The sequence below is a fragment of the Euprymna scolopes genome, chromosome 4, assembly GCF_053919585.1.
Source record: "Euprymna scolopes isolate OS-2025 chromosome 4, ASM5391958v1, whole genome shotgun sequence".
In the NCBI taxonomy this organism is placed as follows: domain Eukaryota; kingdom Metazoa; phylum Mollusca; class Cephalopoda; order Sepiida; family Sepiolidae; genus Euprymna; species Euprymna scolopes.
The window spans coordinates 72,227,778-72,249,162 of NC_136485.1; the positions used below are offsets into that span (position 1 = coordinate 72,227,778).

At 33.8% G+C, this 21,385-nt stretch overlaps 1 protein-coding gene across 1 annotated transcript; it reads left to right on the top strand.

The window, feature by feature from the left end:
- The first annotated feature begins 350 nt into the window (after positions 1 to 350).
- LOC145268438 (soma ferritin-like) lies at positions 351 to 19,891 on the top strand. Its single transcript, XM_080124001.1, has 4 exons — positions 351 to 585; positions 7,662 to 7,808; positions 14,470 to 14,595; positions 19,684 to 19,891. The coding sequence occupies exons 1-4, from the start codon at positions 481 to 483 to the stop codon at positions 19,813 to 19,815; spliced, it is 510 nt and encodes a 169-aa protein (XP_079980127.1). The 5' UTR covers positions 351 to 480; the 3' UTR covers positions 19,816 to 19,891.
- The last annotated feature ends 1,494 nt before the right edge of the window (positions 19,892 to 21,385 follow it).

Genomic DNA, 21,385 nt, shown 5'->3' on the forward strand with positions numbered 1-21,385 from the left:
AATTATTTCTTACGAGCAATCTATATCTACACGGACAACGCCGGTGAATATTACAAGTAAATTAATAAATTACACCTTATAGATATTTAACGTGTGCTTAAAGTACATGAACAGATCATTGTTGTTATTGTCGTTGCCATTTTTAATATCGATAATTGTAATCGATTTCATCAGCTTCTGCTTGAGATTTGAACTTTATCCTTAATATCTTCTGATAAAGACTGCTTGAACTTTTATCGAGTGTTCAGGCCCAAATCAAAACAGATTTCTTCGAGAAAATCATATGATTAGGGGAGGGTCCAAATACTATAAAAAGCGAGGGAACAACCGAGTTTCTTCAGAATTTGTCTTGCGACGTCAGTGAACGTACGGACGAGTTCTAACCCAAACCACACAAATCGTTTACCAACAAAATTCAATCAATTTCACCCACTTAATTACCATCTTCCGTCGTCCCGATTTGAAGTTTAGATAAGAATCATGGCCGATTCACGCCCAAGACAGAACTTTCATGCCGAATCAGAGGCTGAGATCAACGATCAGATCAACTTAGAACTGTACGCCAGCTATGTCTACTTATCCATGGTGAGTTATCGTTCGTGGCCCAATTCAATCTTCAGTCCAGTTATACTACTGAAGCCCCTTTCTCCAGATCCGTTTTTCTCTTTACTTCCATTTTTTTAAAACCCCTTCTCATTTAAAACTAATTTTACACTATCTTACTTCCATTTAAGCTCCTTGCTCCAACCCTGTTCTCCTTCTCCCAATTTCTCCTCTTTAATTTCCTGTGTCCAACCATTTTCTTTAGGCTTATTTTCCTAGCATCTTGCTCCACTATAAGCTTTTTCCCAGCTTCTTTTTCCTCTCTATATCCGTTTCTCTTCTTGAAGCTCCTTTTTTCCAAGCCTTTTCCACTCTCTAAATTCTCTAAGTAACTTCGTCTTCCAGTCCCTTTCTCGTTCTTAAGCTCATTTTCTAATATCTTACTCCCATGTAAACTCCTTTTTTTCTGCCTGTCTCTCTTCTCTCATCTCCTTACTTCTCTATATTGGCTTTAAGTTCCCCTTTCGAGCTTCTTACTCCCCTATAAAGCTATTTTATTCAGTTCTTTACTCTTTTAACCTCCATTCCATACCCCTTTCTGCTTTTTAAACTCTTTTCTTTATTCACTACCCCGTTAAAATCTTTTCTCTGGTACTTTAACATCTTTAACTTTTAAACTCTACTTTAACATCTTTAACTTTTAAACATCTTTCTCTAGACCTTTTCCATTCTTTAAGTCCCCTTTTAAGCCCTTTCTATCCCATGAGCCCCTTTTTCCAGCCCATATCTTCTCTTTCAGCTACATCTTCAAACTCTTTTTACTTTTTAAGTCTCTTTCTCTAACCGCATTCTTCTCTTTGCGGTATGTTGCCGTTAAAAAGAAACAGGGGTGAGGAAAGTTTGACTGGGTTAAAAGAAACAATAAAAAAATAGACGTTCATTTAAATTATGATGGAGGCAAATTCCACGCTGTTTTAATCCTAAAGTCAGAATTAAAGCGTATTTTGCCATCATTAAGATTAGTAGCAATTTATTTTTTTACACTATTAGGATTATTCAGACTGTTATTCTCACCTTAAGTGTTATTCTCACGATAAACAAAACAGTAGTTCTCAAATCGAAAAGCAAGAAGAAACTCCGCACAATAGAAATTATTTTTATCTAAATATAATTTTAGAACATTAATGCAACACAAATACAACAGGAACACAATGAATTAATTAATAATTAGTATCACAGTCCTTCTGCAATTTGACAGTCTGCAATATTTTGTGAATTTCTTGAATTAGTCTGCGACACTATTCCGGTCAAAGGGCATTCCAGTTCTCTTTAATTTTTGTCCAAAGTTCTTCCAGATTTGAAATTTCATCATTGTGTAGCTGTTGCTTGGTGCAATTCCATAAGTTTTCGATAGAATTGAGTTCTGGAGATTGTGCAGGCCAATCAAAACACGGCATATCATACTCTTCAAAAAATCTCTCGACATTACTAGCTGTGTGAATGGAAGCATTATTGTGCATGAAGATGGGATTATCAACCAAATTCCGGCCAAAGTAGGGTAGAAAATGCTTAGTCAACATATTAATGTACTTGGTCGAATTAATTAGACCTTGCAAGCAAACTATAGGTCCTGCTCCATTGGCACTAATAACTCCTCACACAAAAACTGAACCTCCACCACCTTGCAGCGTTAAAACTATACATCTAGGATTAAATTCATCGTCCTTCCTTCGACTGACGTACTGCCTAGCCTATTGAACTTGCTTTTGTCGCTAAAAATCACTTTCGACGGATATGAACAGTCATGATTTTCATTGCATCAGATGAAGTCCAGACGATGCTTTCTGTTCTTTACAGAAATAATTGGCTTGCATCTTGCAACACAGCCTCGAAAATTAAATTCCTTCACTCTGTTCTTAACTGTAGAAAGAGAGCACTTTTTAACAAGATTACACTGTTGTAGGATTTTGGGAGCTGTTTTAAATCTGTTTCTGAGGCTGCGGATCTTGATAGCATTGTCTTTCCTGTAAGAAGTAACTCTAGGACGACTAAATCTAGGGGCATCGTGAACACTGCAGGTGTTTTGGTTCCTTTTGCAGAGTCATTCGTACCGATTTCTTATCACATTTGAACATGCGGCCGATTTCTCCATTGGCTAAACCAGAAAGGTGGATATTAATGAGCTCCCGATGATCACTAAGAAAAAGTCGAGGCATGTGGACTAATTGTTATGTTGTATGACCTGGATCAATAACAATTACGTTTAGATTTGCTTTATTGCCTGTGGATATTTTAGCTGGTTTTAAGCTCATTTGTTGCTTCCGAGTTTCTTTTTTTTTGCCTTCTCAATTTGAAGTTAATTGTTTTAAATTGACTTGAACACTAGAATTCTTCAATTAAAATTCAAATATGAACAGCTAAAATTATAGAGGAATACAAGACGAATCAAATGAGGTATATGTTTTTTAAACAGTTACATTCAATTCAGCTTAAATTTGCGGTTTTATAAAAAAAATGACAATATTTTTTTCTTCATAAGTTTTGGTTTCAGTTTCGATTCAAGCTGATGAACTTAAGTCATATAGATTTTTTAAAAAATTTTTAAATCACAACTTTATAATATATAAGAATCAATATACAATTGACTCTATAATAATATATAGGAAATCTGTATAAATTAAAATGTTATATGTAAAAGCGTATTTTACGAGCGGGATACGCCGGGCGTCCCTAATAGCTTAGATAAATACCTTTGCAATTTTAACAAAAGAGGTACAATAATATAAGGGTGTATCTATTTACGCTGAACATCTACATAATACCAACATTAATATATTATATATGGAAGAGTCTGCGGTGGAATTTCCATAGGTCCTGCTAGTATAAAAGAAAGACAATATGTTTTGCTTTTATTCAAAGTAACCATGCCTTAAAGAAGAAACTGAAGAAACGTCTTCGTAGAATTTGATGCAAAGTAGACGACATTTTATAGCATCCCGTATGCAATATAAAAACTTTACAAACGGACTAGTGGAATTTGGTAAGAATTTTCCTTTCGTTATTACGGTATTATTACTATCTTTTATTTTAAAAGTACGGATGCTGAAAAGTATAATTAAGATCGATTGAATGTTTATTGGCATGACACTTCATTTTGCGATTCTGTCAGTTACTTAATCAAATCAACAATCTTTATAGTCTACCATACATATGTTTACAGCGATGGTACAAAGTATTTTGAACATATTAGTACTATACTAGGCTCTACGTGTCTAGAAAGTTTATATAATCCAAACCAATACCAACGATAAAACATTCGGATTCATATAATATGATGACGAATAATAATGCTCAACAATAACAACAACCATCATCAACTACATCAACAACCACCATAGCCACCATCACCATCACCAAGTGTGGACTATCCTCGATTATGGACCCAAATGTGGTCCGATACTGGTTAAGCGGCTCCACATGTGAAGCTATCCCCGTTGCAGGTCACCCAAATGTGCCCCGTGCTCGATTTTCGCAGGGGATCCTTCACCTTCACAAGGTATGTCAGCGTAGTATGACCCATCAATCGATTTGGTCTGAATCAATTTCATCTTCAGGTTGATATGCCGCTGCTTCGTTGATCTGTCACGCTCGAAAGTAAATAAATCTCATGCACACAAAAGAAAGACAGACTCGATTATCTATTCTACTGTTTAATTCAAGATAGATATACACAATGCATACTTATATACAATTGTCCGTATTTTACCAGACTGCATTGAGCCCCAAAATAATAATAGATTTATTTCTCTCTCTCGAGATGACGGTGGAAGGATGCGGGAAAGAGAGAAGGGGTGACGACCCTTCGATGGTATTTGATTCTCTCAAAATCTCAGCCCGATTTCAGCTCGGTCTTCCAGTTTTCGGCGCAGGGACTCTTTTATGTAGTGAGGTGACGGGGTGGGTCGAGCCCACTTCCTGGACCAATTGCAACTAATTACGTCATCTCAGGGGAAGCCCCATCTTCCTCTGTTGCACCTGCGATTGTTGGCCCGGTTCTCACGATCGAAAGGTTAACTCGCTGGTCTGGTAACTGCACTCAAAGGCCAAACATCATCACTCGTTGGCATCGGAAACGACATTATATTTCGTTATGTCTCTCAAAGTTACATCAAGTTGTCGCTTTCACAAAACAATTAATTTATAACTCAAATCTTTCTTTCAGCAGGGTCTGTTTGCTGTCGCCCGGGCACCAACAATAATTAATGAATAAAACACTCATATCTGTCCGGCATTCTCCAATGTTTCGGGAGTCTCAGCCTCTTCCCAATGGGAGCCCAATCGCTCCCTAGGACAGTCACGTCACACAAGCCGTAATCCAAAAATGATGTTACACTGTGGCTTTCGACTCAATACAATAGAAGAAAGATAGCATTCTCTGGGTGTGTTTCTGTTCCATTGAACAACCTGCGAGAGTAGGACGTGACGCTGACTATCATTAAAAAAGGTTTAAAGCGGTATTGTACAAACATTCATATTATACGTGGATGTAAATAGCTTTTACGTCATTTTACATGGCTTGTTGCACTTTACTATTTTTTGGCAAATATATTGGATTTGAATTTGGTTTTATTTTATTAAATCTTATAATTGATCATGAAAAAAAAAGCGTAATCTGTGCCCTTATTTACTTGTCTTACCAAAGAAGAAAAATTGGACACATTGCGGCGGTTTCTATGCGGAGAAAATCCAACTCCTCCAAAATACATTTGCATGCCGGAACAACGAAAAAAGTGAAGTCATTCGCTGACGTTATTCTATGATATTTTTGAAAATAAAAGACCGTTAAGATTAAATTCTGGACTCATTTTGAATGTGCATTTAAATATATATGAACTAGTGGAAAAGAATCCACTTGTGACGATCAAAACTGCAGTGCAATTGAAGTATAATGTCAATATCCTTATCGATGGCCTCCATTCAGTCTTGAGCAACAATGGATACCACCTTTTTGGGATGGCTTCACATTAAATTTTGAAGCAAGGGTTGCACAATCTCCAATGGGTTTTTCCCTGTTGACTGAGGTATGGCTGGATTTGGCCCTGTGCTGTTCTAGGAGCTCTACCTTTTTAGACAGCTGCCTTCCGTTTTTCAGGTTAGGTAAATTTATTGTTTGCTGCCTGAGGCGCCCCGACCGGGGAATGTTGGCGAGGCTGCCCAGGCAATTTTTAATAGGCAGGAATGCCCCTCTTTTATTGGCGCTGGTTTTACTCTCCTCACCTTCCGACCTTGTGTCACGTCTTCCTGCAATTAGAAGGAAGTAAATATAAAATTTAGTTTTGACTAGGTCCAACGTCGTTTAACTTCGTATGTTAAGATAAGCTGCATTTAAAGATGCATTATTTTTTTTTTTCTGAAGCTCTATGCGAAATGACATCGATCCGTTTGTGTGTGCTACGTCTCCCTGCTTGGTTTCTGAAGCTGATATTTCATTTTCAACTTTTGTTTTCCGTTCTGTTTTCGTTTTACTTCCTATGTTAACTGAAGCCTTTTCTCCACCGAACATTTATGAATATAATCGGAATAGATGGAACTCATTTATCCTTTTAGCAATAATTATAAACCAGCGGGACCTGTGGAAATTCCTCAGGGGACTCATTCATATGTAACATATTGATGTTGGTCTTCTGTAGATGTTCAGCGTAAATGGAGACACTCTTATATTGTTGTAGCTCTTTTGTTAAAACTTCAAAAGTTTTTATCTAAGCTAGCAAGGACACCCGGCGTAGTCCGGTCGTAAAGTACACTTAAATATGATATTTTAATTCTTGCAGATTGTGTATATATTATGATAGAGTTAATGTTCTGTAGATTTTTATATTTTATAAAGTTGACATTCCAAAAATAAAAAAAATATATCTATATGACTTGGGTTCATCAGCTTAAATTGAAACCGAATCCCATATATATATATATATATATATATATATATATATATATATATATATATATATGTAATTTTAGTTCCTTCGGCTAAAATAGAAACCGAAGCCAAAACTTATGAAGAATTCTTGATAATATTATTTATAAAATTAGTTTACTAAGGTGCCATCAGCTAAAATTGAAACCGAAACCAAAACTTATAAAGAATTTTTGGTAAAATTATTTATTACAAGAAATGGAAGTACATAACAATTAAACGACCCGGATGTAAGCCTGACACAGAAAATAACACACACGCTATCGTATTAATATATAGATTCTGTAACAGCTTAGTTATATTTTAATTTTCGGATGTAGTTTGGTAACTATTTTCAACGAGTTTTATATGCAGTACACGCAGATATCGGAAGTTTGTGGTCATGTTCAGTTTCAAGATCATACCGTCATCAGACCGAAATTACAGAGTGTTTTTTTTATGTATATATTAATCAGGGAGACTCGATTTTGCCCGGGATTGAATGATGATCAATGAATATTTCACAATCTCGTATTTTCATTATAATCGAAATCGGCGAAATGGACCATTTTTTTTAATCAAACGATTGATTGCGCGGTGCATCGGGAGAAAGCTTCACATGCCTTCCCGCAGTGACAGCTCACAATACAACGTTGCACTGTAGAAAAAACTTACTGTTGATTTTATAAAATTATTTTATATCGAATGGTTTGAATTACAGTTTTAAATGCAAAAGTCAAGTATAATGTTTCAGTTATGCACTATACAGAAACATTAATTTAGAACGCGCCTCTGTCATTATCAAAAAACCTACCGCTGATGTTATATGCTGGGCCTTTGATGTTAGGCTGTATAAGGCGTTAACTTTGGTCAAAATCGCTTGTTCCTTCTTTCATCGAATTCTATCGATTATTGATGCTTATCAAAGGTATTTCGATACCTATCAAAGAACACTTCCAGATGCATAAAGTACATTTGCGTGAAATTTCATAAAAATCGGACCAGCCGTTTCGGAGTCCATAGGGAACCCTCCCTCTCTCACTCTTACACACAGTTCCTTTTATGTAATAGTAGATAGATAGATTGACTAAACAGAAATTTTTTTCACAACTTTATCTATCTATCTATCTATCTATCTATCTATCTTTCTTTCTTTCTACAGTCCTATCATTTCGACCGCGATGATGTGGCCTTACCTGGACTAGCAAAGTTCTTCAAAGAGCGCTCAGACGAGGAGAGAGGACATGCTGAAGAATTCATGAAATATATGAACAAAAGAGGAGGCAGAATTATCCTGAAACCCGTCGAAGTAAGTATGCAAGACATTATCTTCTACTTCAAATATATTAAATTCATCCCATTACGTGAAATCGTGGAATGAAATGCCAGAAGTTCTGATTGATTGTACTAAATCACGTGATAGAATAAATCATATTTGAAATAAACTTTGTTAGTATCATACTAAAGTTGGTAAGTTGATGATGTCTGTAATTTCACTAAAACGGAAATACTAATGGGATGTTTCTAGGAGTATATTCACGGAGTAATAACCCGGCCGGTACATTGGTGAGACGATGACTATTTTTCACGTTTTTTTTTTAATGGCTGGAAATACTTGATGCTTCGCCAAGGCTTTCAAGGTTATTTTCTTTTTATCGTGACGCCATCACTAGATTGGTTGCCTATCACGGCTTAAGAGAATATGTTGTTTTATACGGGAATCCAATCTCTGCGACGTCTGCCTAACGTATTGTGAACCAAAAATACATGCAAATAAATATACAATATAGTCATTATGATGAGGGAAGGACGTCGTTCCGGGTTGATAATACCATACCTCTAGTAGAAAAAACAACGCGAGTATTCGATGCAAAATAACACTGTCGAACAGCCAGTATTATTTGTTTGCACACCTGTCACCTATATTACCTAGCCAAGGTAGGCGGAGGTAATACGACAATTCATCTACTGTAGTTTCTGTAACATTATAAAATTAGTGACTTTATTTTTCATTGTGGATTCTATAATGTCGAAAGCATGTCCATTTTTAAAGAGGATCCTTGTAATAAATTTAAACTCATCTTCACACACACACACACACACACACACACATCATATATATATATATATTTTTCAATTCTCCTGAATTCATCGTCGGAAAGAGAATACTCTAACTGGTTTTGAACAATTTTTATATATATATATATATATATATATATATATATATATATATATATATATGTGTGTGTGTTAAAAAATTAACGTGTGTATTTATTTTCTTGGTTAATTATTTTAATAACTTCACAAATAATTAATGATTTTACTACTATTCGTAAAGTTTATTTTATTGATAGTTTGTTTTTTAATTAACCAGTAAAATAAATGCACACGTTATTTAAATATATATATTGTTCAAAACCAGTTAGATTAATTTATTCCTGACGATGAATCAAGAAGGATTGGAAAATACTCGAACTTACAACAAATGTGGCGATTACATCAACCAATCTCTGCCAGAAGTGAAAACCGTTATTCGGAAGTTGGGAAGGATTAAACACAGAATTAATAGACAAAAAACCCATCTATTTTATTTAATGAAATATGCTTAAGAGAGAAATATTGCACACACACACACACACACACACACACACACACACACACACACACACACACACACACACATACATACATATATATATATATATATATATATATATATATATATATATATATATATATATATATATATATATATATATAATCCTGAAGAGTCCTAGAGTGGATGAAACGCGGAATATTCAGTGTAGTTTAATCGCCATATATATTTTATAAATTACTAACTAGCTCTACCTACGTATTCAGCACTTTTGAAGTAAATACTTAAAGTTTACGCATAAATCTATACTTTCGTATATTAATTTTATGTGAGTAAATTAAATATATATATATATATATATATATATATATATATATATATATATCAGTGGCGACTCTAGCCTATTATAGTTACTCGTGCCCCCCCCCTGCTCTCTGTCAACTTCAGTTCCCAAACCATGGTCCGTAGACCCAAAGTAAGTCATCATAGTTGCTATTGCGTGATTCTCTATTGTATAGCACAGATTGATTAACGTACCTTGTCAGTATCAGTCCATGTTTGTCCTGATTTATACGTGAAAAGCAAGCAAGGCCAACAATAGAGTTTTTCCTCAGATTTACTCACACATAACCAGTCAATGTCATTAAACCATTTGGATTGGAACGAATGAGTTCTAATCTTATTCGCCAATGAAGGAGTTGGGCGCCCAGCTTTGATAATTTCTCGTTTCTCGGCTACATTTCTCTGGCCAAACGATCTATTTTTTAATCGATTTTGAATAACATTGACCGAGTTATTGGTCGTGCCGGGCACGAGTGGCACTAGTCCCATCTCCGCCTCTGATATATATATATATATATATATATATATATATATATATATATATATATAATGACTATTTCGTATATATACTATGACATGTCTTAAACCGAAAAGCAGCTATTATTTAGAGTCGGGTTGTCTGTTGTCTGCTGTCATGATAGGGTTTTTTTTTTTTTTTTTTTTTTTTACATAATATGCTATCTTTTCTGCAGTTGTGATAACATCCTCCCAGGCATTAACTTCTCCTTTGGGGGTATGCAGTATATGTTCGTTAGTCATATATACTAGAAAAATATATTCAATTAAAGGAAAGGTAGTGTAATATCTGTTCTGTTGTCATTCTTGTCTCACAATTTGCTAGTATATATATAATTACTGCAAATTTGTGTTCGAAAATTACTATTTCTTAAATGATAAAAGTTTTCAACCAATTCCCAATGGGTGAACCTTTTTTAAATAACGAAACCTTTTGCAGAGAGTCAAGCGCACTTTTTAAGCGACTGTCACTCTCACGTAGAGTCATTAAAAGCAACGATCGCCGCATATTCTAGTTGATATTTTGATGTATAAGATATTATTTGTGTATGTAGAAAAGTTTGCGGAGCGAGCAGTGATGTTCAATTCTCCAAACCGTAATATTAAATATGGTGTGTCTGTACGGCAGAATATTTATATTTCTCTTTCTATTGTATTAATTCATGTTTTTACAATTCTGTCGCTTTCTTCTTAGAATTTCTTTAGTGTTTATATATATATATATATATATATATCTATATATATATATATATATATATATATATATATGTATATATATATGTATATATATATATATATATATATATATATATATATATATATATATATATATAGATAGATAGATGGATTTTTTTATAATAATTTTTAATATTACTTAAATTTTCATCTTCGCCATTTTTTTTGTGTCCATAAAACGGCCAAAAACCAAACAAAAAAATATGAAAGAATCAGCAAATTCTAGATATACACAAATAATAATAATAATAATAATAATAATAATAATAATAATAATAATAATAATAATAATAATAATAATAATAATAATAAACTATTTCTAGGCTGGATGAATTCATTTTATGAAGTTGGTGTCCACCATTTTTTTTTGAATGGCTTCGATCTTTCTTTTACTCTTTGATTAAAAAAAAAATTTTCTGAAAAAAGAAATAATAATAATAATAATAATAATAATAATAATAATAATAATAATAATAATAATAATAATAATAATAAAAACAGCAAACACATCAATTTTATTTATTCCCAGTCGAATTTAGTTTCAGACATATGTAAATTTAATTAGCGTGTTTCTTGACACATTCTCAAGTCAGACGAGCAGACGAAATTGAATCGAAAATAAATGCCACGATCAAATCTTCTGCTTGCTTATTATTTGATATACCGTCTTACACGATTTGAAAACATTGTAACACACACGCACACACACACACACACACACACACACACACACACACACACACACACACACACACACACACAAACTTATCTCAGTATTTTCATATATCAATCTGTCCATCATAGTAGTTCAATATCGGTTGACCTGTTTACTCCAGTATTTTCTCTTTACTTTTATACATACTAGCTGGCCCGACCCGGTGTTACCGAGAAGTATTTAAGCTTTCATTTTACGCTTACTCCGCGGCATTACTGTAAAACCCCCAACGAATAAATAAGAAATAATTCACACTGAAACAAAACAATTAAGAAATGATAGTTTTAGGTGATTAAAATTAAGTACAGCACACAGTATTTTATAAAAAATATTCTTTTAAATAATCCCCTCTTTAAATCTTGTAGCTTTAAAATACACGATTCTATTAATAATTAATGTACTCCTCGTCGCATCCAATTGAAACAACGGTGTAAGTGTACATTAGAAAGAAAAGTATGATGCATAGAATTGCAATAAAAACAGCGTCAAGTTTATTTACCACTTATGTAATTGGTTAACAGATAACCGAAGTCCAAAGGGAAATCGAATAGTGAAACATGAATTTTATGGCTGGCTTAAGCTCATACTTCTGTTTACGTAAGTAATGAAAACTGTATCCACTTGAAAATTATTTCTACTATGCCTAAGTAATCTCTGAATAATACTAATAATAAAAACAGAAATGGAATAAAATATATTTCTACCAAAAATGTAGTAGATGACAAAACAAAATAAAAATAGCTAGTCCGAATCAAATATCAGTATGTCATACAAAATACTATGTAGGTGTGACGTTCAAAATTCAACACAATAATTTTATATGTTAAATAAAGCTGTTGACTTTAATATTCTATATCTGTCCACATTTCCAGTTGTATTATTTGAATGACTCGGAGTACTGTTTTTTTCTTTCATATTTGATGTTATTTATCACAAGGTTTCAGACGATTTAACCTCCAATCTTCTTGAGACACATCTTATTGAGCTCAGGAATCTAAATGTTTAACTTGGGAATACGTACGGAATTTCAAGTAGACCCCTTTATTTAATACATAAGGTGATACTGCTTTTTTTCTGTCATACATGATCAAGTGGACGTCTTAAATAATTATTAACTATCTTCTTGGTATTTTTGGTATTGATGATTGGTCCATCAACGTTGATATGACTGACACTTAGAACTGATTATTACTTACAATTTCATTTTTTGCGTCACCGGTGCACATAAACCTGTGTCGCAACGCTGTGAAAATTATTTCGAAATTTCGCATAAGCGTCCTGAATTCAAAATAAAGAATTTCAAAAGTTACACTGGAAGAAGATCAGAGGTTACATTAGTCGAAACGCTGAGAAATAACAACGAAGATGTGAATAATAGTCAGAACAATCGAACTAATATAAACTATCAATCTTCATCAAGTTTTATCCAAGAACTTCCGCAGCATCACTAATTCCATGTTTATTATTTTAGAGTCATATATATTAATCTCTCTATGTCTATCAATATGTCTATCACTATATCTATCTCGAGTGTTTTATATGTCTACCAATATGCGAATATGCAATACAAAGTAAACACCCGTGCATAAAAGTACAAACACTCAAATATACAATACTGCACAAATAAACACGCACAGCTGTGTTAAATCGATTTATACTTTCATTTTACGCTTTACACGCAATATTACTGTAAAGCTCGACTATAAATATAAAAAACAGATTGAACAAAAATATAATTAACAAATGGTGACTAGATATTAATTATATGTGAAGGAAATAATGCGGTGCACATGAGTAAAGTGGAAGGACTTAATTGTAAGAGAATTAAATTGCTTGCTACCTTCTTTGTGGAATTATGTATTCAAGAAAAGAAAAACACCAAAAACAAAACAGTTTAGTTTGAAAAAATCTAATAATTTGTAGACGGGGACGAAATGTAAGAATATTTTTGCAAAATATGTTTTGGGATGAACTGTAAGTAGTGAGTGTTAAAGATTCACACAGGAAGTGTTCGGTTATTTTCCTATTGTGACTGTAGTTATACAGGAAAATCAACTTTACTTTATTAATATAAGAAAAAATGGAAGCAGTAGACAATTTAAGACAATAATGTAGACAGCATTTTATAATTATTATTAATTTTACCAAGTGATATGACAAAAATTTATAATTATTATTAATTTTACCAAGTGATATGACAACATTTTATAATAATTATTAATTTTACCAAGTGATATGATAACATTTTATAATTAGTATACATTTTACCAAGTGATATGAACACATTTTATAATTATTATTAATTTTACCAAGTGATATGACAAGATTTTATAATAATTATTAATTTTACGAAGTGATATGACAACATTTTATAGTTATTATTAATTTTACCAAGTGATATGACAACATTTTATAATTATTATTAATTTTGCCAAGTGACATGACTACATTTTATAGTTATTATTAATTTTACCAAGTGATATGACAGCATTTTATAATTATTATTAATTTTACCAAGTTATATCACAATATTTTATAATTATTATTAATTTTACGAAGTGATATGACAACATTTTATAGTTATTATTAATTTTACCAAGTGATATGGCAACATTTTATAATTATTATTTATTTCACCAAGTGATATGACAACATTTTATAATTATTATTAATTTTACCAAATTATATGTTCCGAAAAAATATATATCTGTTTAAAATAATTGAGCGGTTTTGACTACTTTAATCGAGTAATACAATCAATTAAGTCGCCTTATGAAGTGTTGTTCGTACTCGTAGCTGGTAATATGCCTAAGCTTTAGGCTTTTGGCGTATCTTTCGGTGTATCTCCCAGATTGCTATATCGGTCCGTATTTTTGTTTTACAACAGCGAATCATTTTCTTTTGGGGAGGAACCCGGGTGGATTCATATTCAATTAATCCCCAAGCTTCACAAATGAAAGCTAGATAAAGATGGAAATCGCAATGAATGGGGAATGTCCCAACACTGATCAATGAGTGGCCATAAACAAGTTGATTTTAGTAATCGAAACATTTTGTATTTTCCAGAAACCTAATAATGATGAGTGGGGAACCGGCCTTGATGCCATGGAAACATCACTTCAGTTGGAGAAGAAGGTTAACGCATCCTTGTTGAAGCTCGAGAAAACAGCATCGAAACATGGCGATTCTTCGGTGAGTATTTATTTACCATTATTTCCAAGAGATTAGATCGTGTATTAAGTGGGCTTTACTTTTCCTACTCTCTTTCTCTCTCTCTTTATCTCTCTTTCTCTCTCCCTTTCTCTCTCTTTATCTCTCTTTCTCCCTCTCTCTCTTTATCTCTATTTCTCCTCTATATTTTCTTTATCTCCTCTTTTCTTATTCCTATTATTTACTTGTTATGCCTCTTTGGATATTTTTTCATTTTAATCCTTGTCTAAACGGAACCATCAAAACAATGCATAAAATGCTAACAGAATACTTGTCTCAAAACGGAGAAAAGTAATTCGTCAACAAAAACAAGATAATAATAATAATAATAATAATAATAATAATAATAATAATAATAATAATAATAATGAATGACTGGAAAAATACAACGAATATCAATAATGAAAACAACTGAAATATTAAGGAAAACCCTTGAATGTGGAGACTAACACACATGAGTCACAAGCGCGGGCCAGACAAACTACTGCAGAGGCAAAACATGAAGTGCTACATGGAACCAAGAACGTTGAAGCTGCATATCCATAGGTTCTCTACCCCCATCCTCTCATTACCCCCCCCAAGAGTGAGACCGAATAGTAGAGTAGAGTCAAGGAGGAAGGAAAGACCGAAATCTGACTAGACCTCTGCTCGGCGAAGAGAACTGAGACCTTGGGGAGGCTTATTGCCACTCCTTATACAACCATAAGAAGTTGGTTTTAAGTCGACTGTGTATTGTGATAAGCACAATGTATTCTCTTCACTAAGTAAATAATGACTGTTCAGGGGGGAATAATGTGTCACTGCCAGAAATACAGCCACAGTGCTATTTCGGAGTTTTCGTTCTTCTAAACTACTGTAACTGAAAAGTGAGTCAGATTGACGTTTCAAAATGCATGTGAATCTTTTCCACGTAAACAAGTGGACGCATATGTGTCCTGCCCAATATGTGGTTTCGTGATAGTAGCTGTGTTTGTAGAGTCTTCTTTTGTCTTGTTTCTCCGTAGTAGTGTAACATTGTTCGACTCAATGCAGGTTGTGTGCAGTTTCAGTCACAAAGAAGACCAAAAACAAAGAATAGGAAATAACTCCAACTCGCTTGTTCTTTGTAGCAACAACCTTTATTTCATCATTAGTACAGCCGTGACGTCACCGAAATGATCTAGAAGTCCTCCACGTCTCTTACGAGATCTCGAAAGTTATGTCATCTCTCTCGTGATTGTTCTCTTTCTGTTTTTATAGTCCTTTTTCCCCACAAGTGGCGTCATTTCGTATGCATTTAAATCCGCACATTCGCACTATGTTAAAATAGTAGTTGTAGCAGTAATCATATTGGTGAGGATTTCTTTTTTTTTAAGTAATAGTTGTTATAGTTGTTTGTCATTTCTTCATAACAACAACCCGTATTCGTTTCGGATTTGATAATTTTAAGAAATTTTTATTTTAAATTGATCTTAGCATAATACCACTAGCAGTATCAGAATTTTGGGGGAATTTTCAGCCGAGTCGCCATTTTGAATATACACCTATCTTTCTATCAGATTATAAAAATATGAAAACGTAATTTAAACCCGTAAATTTTATTTCAATAAAACGAGCAAAGACCAAATTTTAATATCATAAAAGCTTTAATAGAGAAATAAACAATTTTATTTATTTTTCCTTTGATTTCTTCACTTAACATTTCACGGAATGTCGAACAAATAACATTACTTGAATCTTACGATAAATATTTAACGGCAGAATAAAGAACTTACCTGGTTAATGAGTAAGATATGCTTTCTTTTAATCTTCCTGTATGAGAATTTATTCATATTTATGTATTATAATCCATGTATTTTTTTTAAATGGAAGGATTTTTCCAACACATATCGCGAGAACGCGTGTCTTTCAAGAAAGTTGTAAAGACACCGGATGTTAAGATTACACTTACTTATGTACGGAAGCCTATAAGTGTAAAAAAACACTAATTCAGAAACCTTAATAATCTCGATATTGGATTATATTCCTTAAAATTTTCCACTTTTAAAGGTTTTCGGAGGCGCTGAAAACGGAAATAACCATTTATATCTACGGCAAACGAAACTAGTAGTTTCCAAGATAAAAAATTTTACAAATGGTCACAAAGTGGGGGGGTCACTTTTCTATAATGATGTGACGTCAAATGGGCACCCACTTTATGGCCACATTGCAATGAACAGATTTGGCCGTAATTTTAAAGGAATTTTCGAGGGTGGCTTCATATTGACCCTATATTAATAAAGGGAGATAACATCGTCCTTTTTTTTTAATGTGGGCGCCTTTACGCTATCGTACATGAAAACTGGGATTTTTCATTTTTGGATTTACACGGATTACGAAATGACGAAGATATGCAATGTATTTTTTTTTTTAATATCTTAAAGAAATACCTGAATTTTTTATTTATTATACTATAAATCTGCATTATAGGGTTTCGTCTTTTTTTTTTATATCGAAAAAAAGGAAACCAGGAATTAAATATAAAAATATACACTGACCGAAAAATAATGACTGGAAAATTCTAAACAAAAATTAAGCTTCCACGTAAAAAACAAAAAAACAAAAAAAAACACGTGGTTATCGAAAAAAGAAGGATTTACATTTTGGACTTTACCGGTAAATTTACAGATAAGTGATATTTTTTTGTTGTTTTAAATTTGAGTATTTTATTTATTGATGTTTTATCTTCAATTTGTGATATATAAAACGTGTCGACCAAAATTAATTATTAAAATTCTCATAGGCATTTCAAAATGGGAGGTGAATTTATAAAACAACGTTTGTCTAAAATATTATATTCAGTTTATCGGAAAGAGCATAAAATTTTGCATTCACCCTGAAAAAAAAAAACGTAACAATTGAACGAATAGGAAAATTTTGATAGATTTTTAAAGTTTAAAAATTGAAAAATATTAATCTCATAAAAATCAATTGATTTCACTACGTAACAAAATGGCTCCCAGAGCGCACGCACGCACTTTGTAAACAATGTTTTTTAAACAATGAAAAATAATATTTCTATTATTTTTTAAACAACTTAAATAGTTTATTTTGGAAGCATATTCTATAAAGAAAATAAATAACCAACTTTAGAAAGAGAAATTACGAGTTTTCTATATTTTATTCGCAGTTTTCTGTTAGGGGTGTCAAAAATTCCCCCAAAATTCTGATACTGCTATAATACCACATGTTTTAATTTCTATTACATTTTCACACACACACACACACACACACACACACACACACACACACACACACACACACACACACACACACACACACGCGCGCGCGCGCGCACACACACACACACACACACACACACACACACACACACACACATACACACACACACACAAAACAAAACAAAACAAAACAAACAAAAAACAACAATGTCTTTTTATACTGCTTCTTCGAACCACAATAGCGGCTAAATTTGCGTTTATCTTTTTATTTTCCGTATCGGACGGGTTTCGGGTTCGAATGCCAGCGCTTCTTCTCTACAGAGGGCACACGAGCGAGGAAATTAATCCACATGAGCAACAAGTACTAATGGGAAAATACAATGAGTTGGCGCTTATTGCTGTGGTTCTCCACATCATTATTACTAGAGTTATGACAAAAGCATATTCTTATCATTATTTTGACTCTCGAGTATATATCCAACACAGTTAGACACAGTTAATCAATTGAGAACCACATCACTCTATATAAAAGCATATACGATATTCACTGATATATACTCGAGAGTCAAAATAACGAAAAGAATACCATCTTGTCCTAGATGTTACACTATCGCTTATAATATATAATATATAAATACTTGGCCTTCGGGCCGGGATCAAAGTGTAGTATCTGTTCCGGCAGATACTGCACTTAAGATAATTTGTACCAGTCAATGGAGGGGAAACCCTCTATACTGGGACAATTATTATTTTTGGTAACCAGAGTGACCCCTTTTAGGGGAACTGGTTTTTACCTCACATTAAAAACGGCCTTGTGCCTAATTTGCTCAGTGGGGGAGCAAATAAACACCATCTGTTCCGGCAGATGCTGCACTTAAGATAATTTGTACCAGTCAATGGAGGGGAAACCCTCTATACTGGGACAATTATTATTTTTGGTAACCAGAGTGACCCCTTTTAGGGGAGCTGGTTTTTACCTCACATTAAAAACGGCCTTGTGCCTAATTTGCTCAGTGGGGGAGCAAATAAACACCATCTGTTCCGGCAGATACTGCAAGCAAAGACCATATGTGGGGGCGACCCCACATATAAGACCTTGGTCAATGTAGGGGCAACCCTTCATACCAATTGTCACTATCCAGCTCCCTTACTCCCTGGGGAGTTGGTCCCCATTTCCCCTTCAGTCCTCACATTAAAAATCGGCCTTGTGCCTAATTTGCTCGGTAGGGGAGCAAATAAATACCATCTGTTCCGGCAGATGCTGCACTTAAGATAATTTGTACCAGTCAATGGAGGGGAAACCCTCTATACTGGGACAATTATTTTTGGTAACCAGAGTGACCCCTTTTAGGGGAGCTGGTTTTTACCTCACATTAAAAACGGCCTTGTGCCTAATTTGCTCAGTGGGGGAGCAAATAAATACCATCTGTTCCGGCAGATGCTGCAAGCTATGACTAGCAAAGACCAGATGTGGGGGCAACCCCACATGCCTGACCTTTAACCAGCTCCCATTTCCCACCTCTCGGGAGCTGGTCCCCTTTTCCCCTTCCCCCTCCCTTCACTCCTCACATTAAAAATTGGCCTTGTGCCTAATTTGCTCGGTGGGGGAGCAAATAAATACTATCTGTTCTTCAGATGCTGCACTTCTATTTCTTGTTCTCTTTCGGTGGAGGAGAAATCCTTCACGACTGAGACAATTTTTATTTTTGTACCTTTTCTCCACGTTAAAAAACGACCCTGGTGTCTAACTCTGTCCCGTGGGGAGGCATAGTAAATAGGTACACTATCGCTTGTTTCTTTTCTATCCAATCAACTAATAAGTCGATTATAAACCCATGTGAAACAATTTTCTTTATTTTATTTATTACAGATGAGTGATTACATTTGCACCACGTTCCTAGCCGAACAAGTTGAAGACATTAAGAAATTGTCGGACCACATCACGAAACTTCATCGGGTTGGCGCCGGATTGGGTGAATATGTGTATGACAAAGATTTGTAATACAAATACAGAAAATACAAACAAACCAAAAAGTCAAATCTAATGATTCACAATAAAAACGATTTGTGATTTTTAACTTTTGCTTTTGTTTTTTATATTTTGCACACTTTTTTTTATTATGTGTTTGCGTGTGTTTCTCTCATTTGCTTTAATTTTCTTATCACTTTGTTTTTGCTGGAGATGGGGCATTCTACCGGATGCCAAACATTCTCCCATTAGTTTAGTTACTCCGAAAGATCTTTTTTAAGATTCTAACCGCCCCTTTAATTTCAAAAACTATTTAACGAATATACCCGGTCAACCAAGTGAATGAGAAATATAATCAATCGATTATATTTCTCATTCACTTGGTTCACCGGGTATATTCGCTAAATAGTTTTTGAAATTCTTTTTCATTATCCCGGTGGCTCCTATAATGACTTGTATGATTGATACGTTCTTAAGATTCCAGTTTCTTTTCGTGTTGTACATAAGTTCTTGGTATTTTGTTATTTTCTCCCTCTCTGCTCTATTAAGGCCAGCATCATTAGGGACGCTTACTTCAACTAGGGTTGGCACTTTCTCCCATATCACTATGTCAGGCTTAATAGCTATATTAGGTATGTAGCTCTGTGTGTGTGTGTGTGTGTGTGTGTGTGTGTGTGTGTGTGTGTGTGTGTGTGTGTTTACTAAGTGTGCCAGAGTGGATTGCTTAGGAAAAAGGGCCCGGCGGAATTTGAGGGCTACTTAGTATTGGAAAATAATTTAAAGAACGAATTCTTTATTTTGACAATTTTAAATCTGCGATGTGGCGAGGTGGGTCAGATGGGTAGCAAGGTTAAGTCGGCTGTTTTGACGAACGAGTGTGTTGATGACTAAGAGCTGACAGTTGGCATCTGCAATTTGTAACAATCTTCTATACTCCTATAAATTTTTTTTATTGATATTCATATCAAAAACCCTTTTTTCTATTAATATCTATTTGCTTCTCCACGAAAACAAAATGTGACACAAGGTTGTTTTTAATGTGGGGTTCAACCAGCTCCCCCAAAAAGGAGGTAAAAGGGACACTCTGGTTGGGACCAAAAATAATAATTGTCTCAGTATAGAAGGGTTCCACTCCATTGACCGAGACAAATTACCTTAAGAGTAGCATCGGAACAGATACTACACTTTGATGTTGGCCCAAAGGACAAGAACAACAGAAAAAAAGGCAAGCCTTTTTACTATTAGTATTTAAAAAGAAAAAAAAAAACGACTTTGTTATATAAAGGTCGTTGAATTGCATTTATCTGCAAAAGATCTAGCTAATTTGCATATTCTTTTAAAGATTCATTTTAAATAATTCCTTATTAGTTTTTTTTTTCGGTTTTCTTATGGAATGATCATCTTTAGTTAACTATTACGTGTAATTATATTCATGCAGATATTCTACTACGCAATATATTTTATGTCGTAATATTTGCGCAAAAACGCTTATAGTAAACACAAAACTCTTTCTATATATATTTATGTATGCGTATATATATTTATTAAAAAAAAATTCCCTCCCAAACTCTTGCGTCAGTTTTTGGTCTACAGTCGGTGAAAA

Bases quoted from the DNA above. Each gene is read 5' to 3' on its own strand.
- LOC145268438 (XM_080124001.1), top strand. From the start codon at position 481: ATGGCCGATTCACGCCCAAGACAGAACTTTCATGCCGAATCAGAGGCT. The intron at 586-7,661 runs GTGAGTTATCGT...TTCTTTCTACAG, and splicing joins GCTATGTCTACTTATCCATG to TCCTATCATTTCGACCGCGA. The intron at 14,596-19,683 runs GTGAGTATTTAT...TATTTATTACAG, and splicing joins CGAAACATGGCGATTCTTCG to ATGAGTGATTACATTTGCAC.